At 37.9% G+C, this 14614-nt stretch overlaps 2 protein-coding genes across 3 annotated transcripts; both read right to left on the reverse strand.

Annotated features, from left to right (window-relative positions):
- Positions 1–541: 541 nt before the first annotated feature.
- si:ch211-119o8.6 (uncharacterized protein LOC556659 homolog) lies at positions 542–4824 on the reverse strand. Its single transcript, XM_019107567.2, has 4 exons — positions 3802–4824; positions 2898–3086; positions 2799–2821; positions 542–2613 (listed from the first exon to the last, which is right to left on the reverse strand). Exons 1-4 carry the CDS (start codon positions 4084–4086, stop codon positions 885–887), a joined length of 2226 nt encoding a protein of 741 aa, XP_018963112.1. The 5' UTR covers positions 4087–4824; the 3' UTR covers positions 542–884.
- A 390-nt stretch (positions 4825–5214) lies between these two features.
- Positions 5215–14551, reverse strand: copb2 (COPI coat complex subunit beta 2). Of its 2 annotated transcripts, none has more exons than XR_006154040.1 (22): positions 14396–14551; positions 13546–13683; positions 13349–13435; positions 13051–13177; positions 12380–12528; positions 12147–12293; positions 11956–12055; positions 11699–11841; positions 11073–11272; positions 10157–10267; positions 9981–10069; positions 9711–9817; positions 9472–9615; positions 9160–9290; positions 8394–8601; positions 7973–8083; positions 7568–7782; positions 7266–7358; positions 6735–6918; positions 6005–6079; positions 5699–5874; positions 5215–5623 (listed from the first exon to the last, which is right to left on the reverse strand). XR_006154040.1 is itself a non-coding variant. In XM_042718711.1 (22 exons), exons 1-22 carry the CDS (start codon positions 14396–14398, stop codon positions 5528–5530), a joined length of 2832 nt encoding a protein of 943 aa, XP_042574645.1. In that variant the 5' UTR covers positions 14399–14551; the 3' UTR covers positions 5215–5527. The 2 variants fall into 2 exon arrangements, 1 of the variants encoding a protein (XP_042574645.1); XM_042718711.1 differs by having other exon boundaries at positions 5699–5868; positions 6001–6079.
- Positions 14552–14614: the final 63 nt, after the last annotated feature.

Below are 14614 nucleotides of genomic sequence, written 5' to 3' on the forward strand. Positions count from 1 at the left end.
TATATATATATATATATATATATATATATATATATATACATTAAGTAGAAAGGCCAGAACTGTCCAATCAAATATCCACTTTGCAACATTGACCCAAAGTCTAATGTAAGTCCATATGATTTCTCTTTATGATTCATTACATTATTTTACCATTTAGGTACAAGAGCGGGTTAATGCAAAGAAAGCAGTTTCAGTTAAAGCATTAGTATATTTAAATCCCAGAGCTGGTCCTTGCCTCTGCATGGCTGATACATGCCATTTGCATCAGAATCCAATTTCGTTTTGAGACGTGGACTGTTTTTACATATTTAACTGCCATTATGTATTTATGACTCATTTTGAGAGGGGAAAGTTGCAACCCAAACACTGAAGGGGTTGTTTTAAAAGTGGACTTTCATTTATGAGATATTGAAGGTTTTTTTTTATAAGAAACATCACGTCGATGTATAAATGTCTTTAATGACAGAACATAACATCCATAATATTCTTGAGACACTGAAACAAAAGCAGTATTTTCTCATATCTTTTACTTCACATTGAAATTTTTCATGATTTTAGAGGTTCTTCAACATTGAGTTTTCAGGCACCATTTTAGTATCACAATTCATTGAATTCTGTCTCAAAGCATAGACTGCCATCTGGTGGAGCAATAAATAGTATAAAGTGCCATTCAAATGAACTCGAGGGGGCCAACATTCCTCTTCTTCAAACCTCAATCGCCTTACTCAAATGCCTGGACAAAAGTAAGAATTCAGCAGCAAAAGAAAATGTTAAAGCAATGCTGTGCATATTAACTGGCTACATCAATTCAGTAGCGACTCCTTCCACTAAAATATAATGGCTAATGAAAGAACTCAAAATGAAAACATTACTTCCATTTAATTTCACTTGTCATGGGTTCTCTGATGCTGTTTTAGATGGTCGCTCCTTGTGAATCCTTTCCCACACTCTGAGCACTGGTAAGGCTTCTTCTCAGAGTGCATCTTCTCATGACGTCTTAGTGTCTCTTTCCGTGCAAACTTCTTCCCACAATGGGAGCAAACGTGATCCATCGGTCCTGAATGCTGTAGTTGGTGAGTAACCAGTTTGCCATCCGTATTAAAGCTCTCCCCACACTCAAAGCACATATACGGCTTCTCGTCTGTGTGTGCAATCTTCCGGTGCTTCAGGAGGTAGGACGTGGAACTGAAGCTCTTTTTGCAGTCATCACATTTGTACATTTTCTTCTTTCCTGAATGACCCTGCATGTGCAGCTTCAGGCAACTTGCTGAGCTCAGGCATTTTCCACACTCTGAGCACTTGTGGACTTTGATCCCGGCATGAATGTCTTGATGCCTTTTGAAGGTGTCTTGACGAGTAAAGGTTTTTCCACAGGTGCTGCAGTCAAACAGAGTCTTGCTGGAATGGATTATGAGGTGACTCCTGAGAGTAGAGGAGGACTTGAAGGCCACACCGCATTGAGAACAGCTGTAACGTCTCTCGTCCGTGTGCACCACCTTGTGTGCTTTGAGATTTGCCAGCCTAGCGAAGCTCCTGCCACACTTCTTACAATGGAAAGGTCTTTCTCCTGTGTGTGTGACCTGGTGGGACCTCATACTGTTCTTGAAGCGAAAGCTCCTGTCACATTTTGGGCACTTGTAGGATTTCACCTCCGAGTGTACGGCCAGGTGTCTAGTTCGATCTCCTGAAGAGGGGAACCTTTTCCCGCAGTGTTCACAAGTGTAGGGTTTCTCTCCGGTGTGAAGGCGCTCATGCATTTTGAGGCTGTTGGGATGCTTGAAGGATCTGCTGCAGTATGTGCATTTGTAAGGGGTCTCGGAGGAATGGATCTTCATGTGTGATGTGAGGTGGCTCAACCTTTTGAAGCTGCTCTCACAGTCTGTGCAATGAAAAGGACGGTTGTCTTGGTGAATGGTTCGATGAGTTTTGAGTTCTTGCTTCCTCAAGAAACTCTTCCCACACACAGAACAGCTGAACGGCTTCTTCCCTGCGTGACTATCCAGGTGAACATCCAAGTCAGATTTATTGATGAACTTCTTGTCACATTGCGGGCACGGAAAGGGCCTTTCTCCGGTATGGGTTGCCCTGTGGACTCTCATAGCCGCCGCTGTGTTGAAAAACTTCCCACAATGATCACATTGGTGGGGCAGGGTGCCTATGTGCAACCGCAAGTGAGTACTTAGGGTACTTCGCCGAGAAAAGCTTTTCCCACATTGTGAGCAAGAGAATGGCTTCTCTCCGGTGTGGGTCCTCAAATGGGACTTCAGTCCGCTCTCCCTGACGAACTTCTTTGTGCAATAAGAACAGTCCAACAGCTTCTCGCCAGTGTGTAGCCGCATGTGCATGGAGAGCTCATGTTTGCCAACATAACTCTTTCCGCAGGTGGAGCACTGGTGTGGCTTCTTCAAGGAGTGCACCTTCTCATGGGTTCTGAGGTCAGAGTTTCTTTTGAAACTCTTGCCACATTTTGGACAAAGGTTAGACCTTAATGATTTACAGGTAGTCGTGGGTGGTGGTTGAGAATACTCTCTAGATTCATTGGGTTCCTTTAAGATGGAACTCGGTGCAGAAACTGTGTCATGCAGCATCACATCTGTATCTACTTTCTCATTCCTAGAAGCAGTAATCATGTTTAAATCAAATGCTTTTAGGAGAAGCAAGGACGTTAACTCAGTGACTAGGCAAGCATAAGATATTTAGAGGTTGACTGTTGATTTCACATTTCTTATTTCAAAGCATTTATGTACTAACAAGACATCATTGATCTTTGCATTTTCATAAGCAGATAGAACACTCACCTGGTTTCATTGGTCTGCTCCCTCTTGAAGAAAAAAAAAACATGTTTTGAGATGTGCTCTCTACTTGGAAGACATGTGCTGACACTTTTGACATCTTACCTTCACAGAGGCAATGTCCTCCACTGTATGTCCATATATAAGGGTTTCTTCTATGTTTGCCGTTACGTTTTTTTCAGTTGTTTCATATTTGACATCCATCAACATCTGGACCATGGCACTGATGTCCTCTTCTGTCTTAATGCTGGCAATAGTGCTCATTACCACTGATAAGTCCTTCTCTACTGACTGCTGTTGGTGTTAGCATAGGCATTTACATTTATGCATTTGGCAAACACTATTATCCAAATAGCACCCAGCCTTGAGTTTCCATAAACATTCCTTCTTATCTATTACTCATTTAGACAAATAACCCTTGATGTCACACATCGTAAAACTAAACAACAATAAAAAAAATTAACAAATCAATCAATTAATGAATCAAGTATATAAAGGGCTATAAAAATTATTATAAATAATTATATTAGGAGTGTCAAACTCAGTTCCTGGAGGGATCACGGCCCTGCAGAGTTTAGTTCCAACACACAAACCATGTAGTTTTCAAATAAGCCTGAAGGACTTGATTAGCTGGATCAGGTGCGTTTAATTAGGGTTGGAACTAAACTCTGCAGTTTGACACCCTTGGATGTGATTAAATGGAATAAAATAATTAAGTGATAAATGCTTATGCTTAAGTGAATGAATGAATGAATGAATGAAGAGTAAATTAATATAAAAGAAAGTAAAACAATACAAATGTATATGGTTGCTGTCTTGGAGCAACACACACACGGGATCCTTAGATACTTCAGTATGCATTACATCAGCTCAGCATCAGAGGTAAGGAACACAAAAAGACTAGAAGGCTTTGCGGTTGGAAGTAGGAAATTTCAGCTCAAGTATTCCCACCTCCTGACTTCATCTAGAAAGTACCTTAATTTGACTTTGCATACTTAAACTCACTTACCATTTCACTTTCTGCACTCCCCACATGGAATGGTTTGAAGTTGCTGTCTTGAGAGGATTTACCTTCTGAGGTGAAGCGAGAAATACTTAAATGATGTAGAAGAACAGAACAGTGTGTCTCCTTCAAACAAACAGGACACTCCAGGGACTTGTTGAGCTCCCAGTAGCTTTGTAGACAGATTTTGCACAAGCTGTGGCAACATCTTAGAACAACACGGTCCTGTAAAAAGGAAGTGCAGAGATAGCACACAGAATCTGTGACAGGAAGGGGAAAGGTGGCAGCCATATTGTCACAGATAATCAATCATGTTTTATCAAGTAGTTGTTTTGTTAACTGGTAAAATGTGACTGCTGCATTCTTCCTCTCGTTTACTCAATAAGTTGAACTGACAAATAATAATCAATTAGGAGCACTAGCACCATCTAATGGTCAGGATGCTATTTAATGAATGATCTCTGTAATTCTGTACCAATTTTAAAGAACAAAATGGGTTTGGAGCGACAAAAGACCGCAATTAAATAATGTCACTGTTTTTGTTTTTGGGCCACTGGCTGACATAAATGTTTCCTTTACTGCAGAAAGAACATCACTATAGGTCATAACAGGGCTTGCAGATACTTTCATCTGCAGTAAAACATGAAATGCTTTGAAAATCCATCCAATTGTGCCAGAACTGCAGCAGCATGTACTGATTCTATCAACATAGATAAGAACTGAGGGAAACCATTGATGGGTCATTTGTGCTTTAACATCAAAGGTAATAGAGGTACACTGGTGCTGTATGGGCGGTCTTTGTACTGTATACTGCAGTAAGGTTTTCAAACATAACTGAAGTAATTTCACAGTATTGTTAAATCATGTTAGCTGAAGGGGAAATTCGCATTGTTCTGGATTAAAGACAAATGTTACTTATTATGCAGTGAAATTTAATTGTAACTAAATTTGACAAAAAAATTACAGGCTGAATCATATAGTCATCTATATAATGTAGCATTAATAGGGATTTTCTTTTCAGGGAGTAAAAATATATTCACTGAAATTTGTACAGTTGTTTCATGATGTCCTAATAGTTATTTTTATTTTCATATTATTGATTTGTTAAGCTTAAAAAGTTAAAAAGGCATAAAAAGTTAATTGTATTTGGTTATTTTACCCGAGTAAACTTTATTCTGTTAAAATTCTGGTTCTGTGATCCCAGATTATGAGTGTCTGTGAATAAAGAACATCTCCCATTTTTTAAGTCTGAAAAATGTATCTATTTCATTTTGCTAAGCACATTTCACATATTTCATTCAGATGCCTACTTATTTCAAAATAAAATAACTAATGAATCTCCCTTTTTTAATGTGCATCCTTAAAGGATTCTACATTTAACAGAATATAAAAACAAACAATCTCATGCTGGACAAATCATTGTAGTAGAGCAGTTATCTTTATTAGGAATAATGGCACCATGATTTATCATGGTTGAACACACAAGAATCAACATATACCTTGATGTATGGGTAAAACGTAAATTGAAGAACCAGAATGAAGTCCAAAAAAATATATATATTCACCAACAATAAAGCACATTTCTCCTTTGTCTTTCCATTGGTGGTACGCCTTAAAAGACGTATTTATATTCAGCCCAGTTCACCTTAGACTTCAGCTCTGCAGGTCTAACAGGAACAAATAAAAATGGTTTGGTCGCTTAAATAAACTCAATGCTTTCAGTGCTGAAGGTTTAGTCATCTAAGAAGTCGTCATCCAGATTGACGTCTGTGGTGTCAATGTCATCAAGCTCCATGTTATCCAAATCATCCTCCAGATCATCAATAATTTAAAAGAAATCAGATTGTGAGGTTACATCAAGTCTGATATTAATACGTTTTAAGAGTGTATTTTGACCAAATACCTTCTGTTCTGCCGCTGTTGTCTTGGGAGGCTCTTTCTGTGTCTCCTCAACCTTCTGAGCAGGCTGGGATTCTGCATGACTCATAGTAGACTCTGCTGCAACTACTGGAGCCGAGACAGCTGCCGTCGCCGAGGCCAAAACACCCACATCCTCTGGGGCCTCCTCTGCGTCTTCACCTGATGAACATACACAGGCCAATTGATTAGTTCATGCACAAAGACATATTAGACCACACTGTTGTTCTGGTATTATTGGCTATACTGTAATACCATCAACAAAATTAGTGTTTCATAAACAAACACACACCTGCATGGGAGTGGGGATAATTCCTTTGGGTTCGTAACCACTGGCCTCTTCCAACACATTTCTTTCTTCATTGGGCTACAGAAAGAAAATGAGAAGAAGAAAAAAACATTGGCTGCACAGTCACTTTAATTATAAAGGTGCATTATACACACATAAAACTTACTTGATTTAAATATGAACAAACTTTTTTTTTTTTATAACAAACCAGCAAAAAATATTTACAAACTGAGCAGCAAGCACTATAACTGTAATGTTTTTACAATATAGTGCCCCTTTTGGGTGGAATCTGGTTATATTTGCTAGTTTTGATTTAACATAGGTCAGTGAGAAAATAATCTGCAAACGCACTGCTTGGATCCCATATAAGTAAACAGCGAAGGAGATTTTGTAAGACAGTGTTGTTACTGTTAATTAAAACTAAAACTATTATATGTTATTGCAATTGAAAATGCTGAAATAAAATACAAAATTTAGATGAACATCTTTTTAGGAAATTAAAAACTGAAAAAAAAAATGAAGTACTACAAATACTAAAACCAAAATAAAAAATAAATTAATGCTAAATAAAACAAAATAAAAATGACTTAAATTGACGAAATGTGAACATGTAGAAAAGACAACAAAATATTAATAAGAAAAGTATATAAATAATAGTAAAATACCACTAAGTGAAGATGAAAAGAAAGAGAGAGAGAGAGAGACAAAAAAAAAAATAGAGTCGTTTTCTTACCGTAACCAGTGGGTAGTCCGAGGCAGGTCTTGTTTGGCCAAGGCAGGTCTCTCTCAGGTACTGCTCTGCCACAAAGGCCTCTCTCAGACCTGGGAACAAGTTCTCATACTCTGTGGGGTCTGCCAGAGACTCAGCCGCCTTCTGATTTACTTTAGACAAACTCTCTCTCCAAAGCTTCACCACCCTGTGAACAAACACAGATATACAGATTTGTAAAGGTAACATTTCATTCTCTGAGAAAAAAATATCTATGACAAATTTATTTTAATTTAGTGCACAGTTGTCTTAATTTTTATGAGTTTGATCAAATACGAGTCAAAAAGAGACTCAATTTTAGGTATTTCACACTAGAAAATGAAGATAAAGACAAGTGCATACTGAATCTTACATAGTGTACTCTGATTGTAATCTGAACAGAAAATTAGCATATTATTTAGCATACTATTTTCTATTCATACTATTTTTTCTAGTAGCATGTCATATGCCCTTCTAAAATAAACCGTTGCTTTACTGCTATGGCAGTGAACAGACCTGGATACTTGGCTGGGCAGATATGTGCGGGCAAGAAAGGCTGCTTCTGGTAGACGATTTGTCTTGATCAGAAGCTCCAAACAGTTGTCCAGTCTGGCAAGACAAACAGACAATAAAAATCAACTAAAAACACAACTATATTTAAAAATAACAATCTGTGACTGAAACATGACTTCCTCTAGCCTTGTAGTGTAATTACTAGAAGACTATAAAATGAGAATCCACAAGAGTAAAACATCTGTAGTCAACATTTCTCTATTTTTATTTCAGCTGACGAAGGTTTTTTCTCCTGTGATGCTTACTTTCCCTGCAGGAAGTAGGTCATGAAGGCAACATTGTTTTTGCCGTCACGCTCTGCCCCCTCTGCAAGCTTGGCAACCATAGCGGCGTTGCCAGATGCAGTGGCCAGCAGCAGCAGTCCTCCATAGTCCTGGGCATGATGGAGACACTCCTGAGCCAAACCAAACTGGCACTTACTGATGGCCAACTCTGCCAGCTGCTTCCACTTCTGCTCCGACTACAGAAGAAAAACAGTAACATTAGACACCTTCATTATATTAGCTTTCATGGAGAATATTGTACATTACTGTTACAAAAAAAAAATATTTTTTTTTTCTTACTTCAATAAATGTTAAAATAAATAAAGCATTAAGCAATTGAGCTTGGCCTGCACTAGGGGGCTGTTTCACCAGTGTACAATAACACACCTCAGCTTCTACTGCTAGCTGATAAGCAATTTTCAGCTCTCCTAACTGTAGCGCCAGCTCGAACCGGTGCTCTGGATCAGTGGACACGGCCAGAGCCTGCTGCTTGAAACCCTGCAGGCACACAAACAAAGATCCTTCAGATATCACAGAATATCATTTTGACTTGCTGCACATTTGGCAGCCAATCAATCTCTCTCTGGGTCTTCTAGACATACAATTGTATTGATCTTCAAAAGAACTTTAAAGTTATAACTTGTACTTCATCACAATGGATATTTTTCAAAACCTTCGATCAAGAAAAATATTTCCAAAATATATGGGTTAGTCTTAGCTGCTGTTATTTTACCAGAGCAAGAACATTATAATTTTATACCTTACATTATGCAAATCATAACTTACAGGCAAACATGTAAAGTCTTACCTGTTTTTCCAGGAAGTGGGCAACTCTGGTTCTCTGTTCTTTCGGAATGGTGGGCAGCACTTTGTCTGCCATACCAAAATCTCTGCGCATGACGGCAGTCTGGTACTCCAGGACAGACACCAGAAGAGAGAAACTCACTATGTTCAGCTCCTTATCACCCAGGTAAAGACGGTCGTCTTTTGGAATGTATCCCAGAAGGTACATGGTTCTAAGGAAAAGAAGTCACTGTTAGGCTAAATAAATCATAAATATGTTTTCTGTGTATATGTACACTATTGTTCAACAGTTCGGGTTCAGTAAAAAGAAAATAATTATTCATCAAGAGTGCATTAAATTGATAATGTGACAGTAAAAAAAAAAAAAAAAATACAATGCTAGAAAAGATTTATATTTCTAACAAATATCCTTTGAATTTTCTTTTTATTAAAAAAAAAAAAAAAAATCACAAACATTAAGCAGCACAGCTGTTTTCAACAACAATAAGAGATGTTGCTTAAGCAGCAAATCAGCATATTAGAATAATTTCTGAAGAATCGTGTGACACTGAAGACTAACAGCTTTTGAAAATTCAGCTTTATTGTCAGAGGAATAAATTACATTTTAAAATATATTCAAATAATAAAGTTTTTTTAAATAATATTTTATTGTATTACAATTTTTACTTATTTTGCGCAAAAGAGACTTAAAAAAAAACAAAAAAAAATCTTGAAACTTTGTAACAGTAGTGTGTAGGACGAATACTTCCAAAAACAAACTTTAACTGTACCTGTCCAGGTGAGCAATTGTGACAATCTCTCCTCCAACAAAGTAGTTAAGTCTGTTGACAGAGCTGGTGTAAATGAAACAGTCTCCCACCCACAGACCAGTCTTTACCACTTCCTGAATTTCTCCCAGGACCTGCACACACAGACATGATCAGGATCTCAAACCATGTGTTTAAAATCTTTTTTTTTTTTTTTTTAATTGCATTTTTAAAAATTTAGTTGCATTAAAATGTAAAATGTAAATGCCTTTCCTTTGAAGCAACTCTTTTTATCTGGTTAAACATGACTGTTTTTAACTCTGATGGACACCCTACCTCAAAAGCATCTTCAATACCATCTTCAGTAATCCCCTCATTTGACTCCTGTGATGCGGCCACCTTCTCTGACAGATAGCGCAGGATGAAGAAAGACTCCTCTGTGGCAATGCACACCAGCTCACCGGAGTCTGACCAGAAAATCTGAAAATAGATGCAAGATGCAATTGGTCCAGACAGACTTAAAAATGGCCCAATCATGCAGACAAAATAACGGAGGACTGGAGCAGATGACTCACGTGTTTGGGCTGGATCTCAATGCGGCGAATCAGCTCTGTGTTATCCCAGTCATAGAAAGCCAAGCCATTCGCTGATCGGACACCCAGCAGGAAACCACCATAGATGCCTGCAAACACATTTACAAAAAAACTATAAAATAATAGTAGTTTTACTACATATGGCATGAAATGTAACATATGCAATATACTGTGCAAGTACATTTTTTGTGATGGTTATATTTGCATAAAAATGGTGAATACTGCCCATGATACAAGCGTAAAGCAGCTTACCTTCTGCTCCAAAGTCTGGTTTAAAAGATTTTTTCTCTTTAAAATTTTTAAAGATCTTAACCAAACTGCTGCTTTCCCGAATCGCGTACCTTAAATTAAAACAAGCAAGATCAATATTAAGTGTTTTTGACAGTCATCTCCTACATCCATCTTCTACGTGCTTGTAGAGTACTTACTCAGATGAATCATGGGCCCAGACAAACTCCTGTGCAGACCCAAAGCTCTTATTTCTCAGAGCCATGGCGGTGTAGATGATGTACTCTCCATCTCCACACACCACCACAAACCTAAACACGATGTAAAATTATGTATCCATTACTGAATTGCAGCAAGGATCAGGCAACATGTAAATGAGCAGCATTACAGGATAAAAGCTGGTGGTTCAACGGATCACAAATCTCAAGGTTCAGCTCATATTATGGTTTTTGAGCCATGGATCAGATCGTTTTTCGGATCAGCAAGAAAATCCAAAAAAATAATCTCAATGTAACTTTGCCTTCCATAAGTGCTTGATACCAGAGCAAAAACTCTTAGCTTAAAGTTCAAACATTATTATAGAGACGAGTGAACAGCCAGTAAAAATAAGAACAAATACACAAATTACAAGCATAGATAAATACAACAGAATGTTAAAAATAAAATAAGGTTGGTAGTATTCAGGTACAAAAATTTTATAATTAAGTGTAATAGTGCACACTGCATAGTGTTCATTGTATAAATTAAATATAGATCCTTTTTTCACGTCAAAAACGTGTTTTGTTGTTTGATGAGCATAATGACAGCACCAGGTATTATTAGGTTGCTGCCCCTTTAAGACCTGATGCACAGATCCAAATATAATGATAAACATCCGATTTCTTTCTCAGCTCGTTCACTTAAGACTGCTTTTACCAGAATGATTGTTGAGATCGGTATTTTGTCATAATTTTATGTGTATAATTTTAATTTATAATTTTATGCGTCTGTTGTACAAATGGTTAAATTTCACAATTAATCTGCAGAACACATGCGTACCGAACCGTGGGGCTTGATCCATACGGATCACGGATCAACTAGGATTCTTTCAACCACTAATACAAGTGGTGGTCTTACCTTCCATTAGGATTGTGCTGGATGGTTTGAGGGTAGATCTCACAGCTGCCCATGTCTTTCACTGCCAGTGGCAGCCTCTCACCATCCTTGATCTCAGCATCTCCCATGGCTTTGAGGTTAGCCTGCTGAATCTCAGAGTGCTTGGCCCAAATGATTTTTCCACTGGTGTCCATTGACATGGCTGGCTCCTCACGACCGAGCTAAAGCACAAATAAAAAGTGGTTAACTTACAGGTAACTCACCACATGAGATATAACATTATATGAAGCTATTTAGATAATTAGTTAATGCTCATTTAAGTAAATCTATCTATATACCCTACTGTTCAAAAGCAGAAAACTGCTTAATATTTTTGTGGAAACAGGTGATACTTTTTTTTTCAGAATGCTTCGAATAGAAAGTTCAAAAGAACAGCATTTATTTGAAATATAAATCGTTTGTAACATTATCTATCCTCTACCCTCTGCCGACTCCCTGCTGACAGCCCTGGCCCTGGAGCAGCATGATGGCTCTCTTGTTGCAGGGACTGAACTTTCCAATTACCAGCCCAAGATTCCAAGTTCAGCCAATATGTCACATCACTGACAGAAAACAGCATGGTGTTACTTTTGAATTATTTTTAGTACCTTGATAATGATGCTGCCTTCATCATAGCCCAATGCCACACTGTTGGATCCGCGCAAGCCAGACACACACCACACCCGCTCCATACCATAGTTCAGGGTGCTCTCCAGACGATAAGTGCTGGAGTGCCAGATACGAACCGTGCCTGAATAACAAAACAAAGACAGTTACATTTGCATCGGGAATGAGGTAGTTTAGTTTTATAAAAAATGATCATTAAAAGATCTATAACATTTTAACATTATATGCCACAACTCACCGTCTTCTGATCCCGTGATGATGATTGGCAGCTCTGGGTGGAAGTTTACACAGGACACATTCTGAGCGTGACCCTCGAGCGTCTGCACACATGTCTTATTCTAACAAGAGAGGTAACAGAACATAAGTAAATAAATGGCGAGGAGTGACTTGCTGCATTAAGCATATCAATATTATCAATATCATTCAAACCTGATAGTCCCAAATCTTGACCAGTCTGTCATCAGCTCCAGATATGAGGTAAGGTTTATCTCCTCCACTGTAATAATCAATGCAGTTCACCCCCTTATCATGGCCCTCCAGAGTGAAGTTAGGGGAGGAAGAGCCCAGCTGCCAAACCTGAAACAAAACACAGAAGAAATTATAGATGAAATGTCACGAGTCAGATTCAGACTTGTTCTATCCACATGAGTGTTCAAATGTACCTTGATGGTTCTATCCAGCGATGCACTCGCAAACTGGTTGTTGTCTTTGGGGTTGATGACAATCTGCATGACGTAGTGTGTGTGGCCCTCAAACACCTGACTGCAGGACCATTTCTTCTCCCAGTCCCAGAGCTTTATCAACATGTCATCTAAACATACACAGAACCAATGAGTGTTAAACAAAACATTCTACATATACACACCACAGTTTAAATGTTTGGGGTTGGTGCGATTTTTTCAAATGTTTTTAAAATAAGTCTCTTACCCTCACCAAGGCTCCATTTATTAAATCAAAAAATGGAACGTTGGGAAATATTCTAATGATTTAAAATAACTTTTGTTCTAGTTTAATATATTAAAAAATGGCAAATTAGATTTTTCAGTAACCACTACTCCAGTCTTCAGTTTCTAATATGCTGATTTGGTGCTAAAAACAACAACAACAACAAAAAAAACGGCATTTATTGGAAATATATATATATTTTTTATAAAACTATAAATGTCTTTACTGCCAACTTTGATCAATTTATGCATCCTTGATGAATAAAAGTAATACTTTCTTTAAAAATAATCTTACTTATCCAACCAATGGCGGTGTAATATGTTATATACATTAATCTATGCATCCATGTACAATATAAATACTTGATGCGAATTTAATCTGTACATACCACTGCTTGTGAGGATGTAGGGCTGGGTGGGATGAACAGCGATGCAGCGAATGTAATCTGAATGGGCCTCAAACATGTGTACTCGCTCTAGTGTGTTATAGTTGAAAGCCCGAATTTGCATGTCATCCTACAAAAAAAGGGAGGAAAATCATTAAAAGTTCCATATTTATCTATTATTATGTATGTATCTATCTATTATATATTGTTACACATTTATTTAATATTACACTATTTCAAGAACAGTATTAATAGCTATTATACACAAGTGCATATTATTATTCGTCACGTATATACTTACAGCACCAGTAATGACCCAATTTTTCCTGGCAACAAATTTGGCAGCTCTTACTGGAAGGTCGCAGACTTCAAAAGTCTTAACCAGAGTCTATGAAAGATCAATATTAGACATTATAAGACAAACCCACACTGCTGTATCCCTAATGTTAAGATGGTAATAGATTGCAAAAGCTGAAAAACATAATGTCTGCTAGTCACCTGGGTTTCATGGTTCCACACACAGACACTGCCATTGTACAGACTGGCCAGCATCCATGGCTCGGACGGATGAAGGTCTACGCTTTTGACACGGTCGGATCGAGCCGTGAGTTTGCGCTTGATGTCCAGCCTCAGAGGCTAGAAGAGAAGAATCAAAATAACTATTACACACAAGTTGATATTAATCAGCATCCACTCTTTTTGGTTAGCAGCAGCAAATAGTGTACACTGTAGTAAGTACAGTAGTAACGCCAATAGTCAACACAAAAAGCACAAAATTTCAAAAAAAAAAATTTTTATGAACAGAAAGCTGTGACATTCAACTGTTTTTCCACACAAGTAAAATAAAAATAGCTATTTATTACCCAGTTAAAAGTCAGATATTGTAACAGCAGCTAACTTTTCAGCACAGTTATAAGCCACAAAATTACAACAAATCAAGCCTCTTCCAGATAATGTCAGGAATTACGATTTTACTGAACGGAATATATACGAACAGCAGCACATTTCTGCAGTGCTTAATGTTAACTTAATGTTAAAGTCACATTCATATTATCAGCTGTTAGCAAGAACACTATTTCGCTTCATAACAACATTTAAGTGAGCAATGAAGTTATAACATATGTAAGTGCAAGGCTTTAAATGGACGTATTAACTATAAAAAATAAGAGTAAGAATGAATAGATAATTCACAGACTGACTGAATGATAAACTTGTCTATGTGGCCATTCCAAGGGCCTTCAAGGCTAACAGCGCAAGCTAACGTTAACATTACTCAAGCGTACTTTTCCTCAATATCTCAGAACCAGGTCTAATATTGCCAATAACATGGATACTTATGTCATCTTACCATGTTTGCTGGTTTTGGTCTCCTTCACCTGTAGTATTTTATATCATCCACCGAGAGTCTGATGTGTTTTTCGGCTGCAGTTTTGTGCACGGCAGACAAGTGTGACGTGGAACTTCCTCGAAGCCCGTGCGCTTGACGTCGGAAGCGTTGACGTGACACTCGGACGGCTTCGGAGTGTTTCGGGTAATTTCGGTTAAACTCGGCTTTTTTGAGGGATGC

The sequence above is a fragment of the Cyprinus carpio genome, chromosome B2, assembly GCF_018340385.1.
Source record: "Cyprinus carpio isolate SPL01 chromosome B2, ASM1834038v1, whole genome shotgun sequence".
Taxonomy (NCBI): domain Eukaryota; kingdom Metazoa; phylum Chordata; class Actinopteri; order Cypriniformes; family Cyprinidae; genus Cyprinus; species Cyprinus carpio.

Coding starts and splice junctions, on each gene's coding strand:
- si:ch211-119o8.6 (XM_019107567.2), bottom strand. CDS start 4,086: ATGGCTGCCACCTTTCCCCTTCCTGTCACAGATTCTGTGTGCTATCTC. Junction 3,087..3,801: donor GGAGTGCAGAAAGTGAAATG/GTAAGTGAGTTT, acceptor TAACACCAACAG/CAGTCAGTAGAGAAGGACTT. Junction 2,614..2,798: donor GAGCAGACCAATGAAACCAG/GTGAGTGTTCTA, acceptor TACTGCTTCTAG/GAATGAGAAAGTAGATACAG.
- copb2 (XM_042718711.1), bottom strand. Junction 12,294..12,379: donor CGCTGGATAGAACCATCAAG/GTACATTTGAAC, acceptor GTTTTGTTTCAG/GTTTGGCAGCTGGGCTCTTC. Junction 10,268..11,072: donor CAGCACAATCCTAATGGAAG/GTAAGACCACCA, acceptor CATCGTGTTTAG/GTTTGTGGTGGTGTGTGGAG.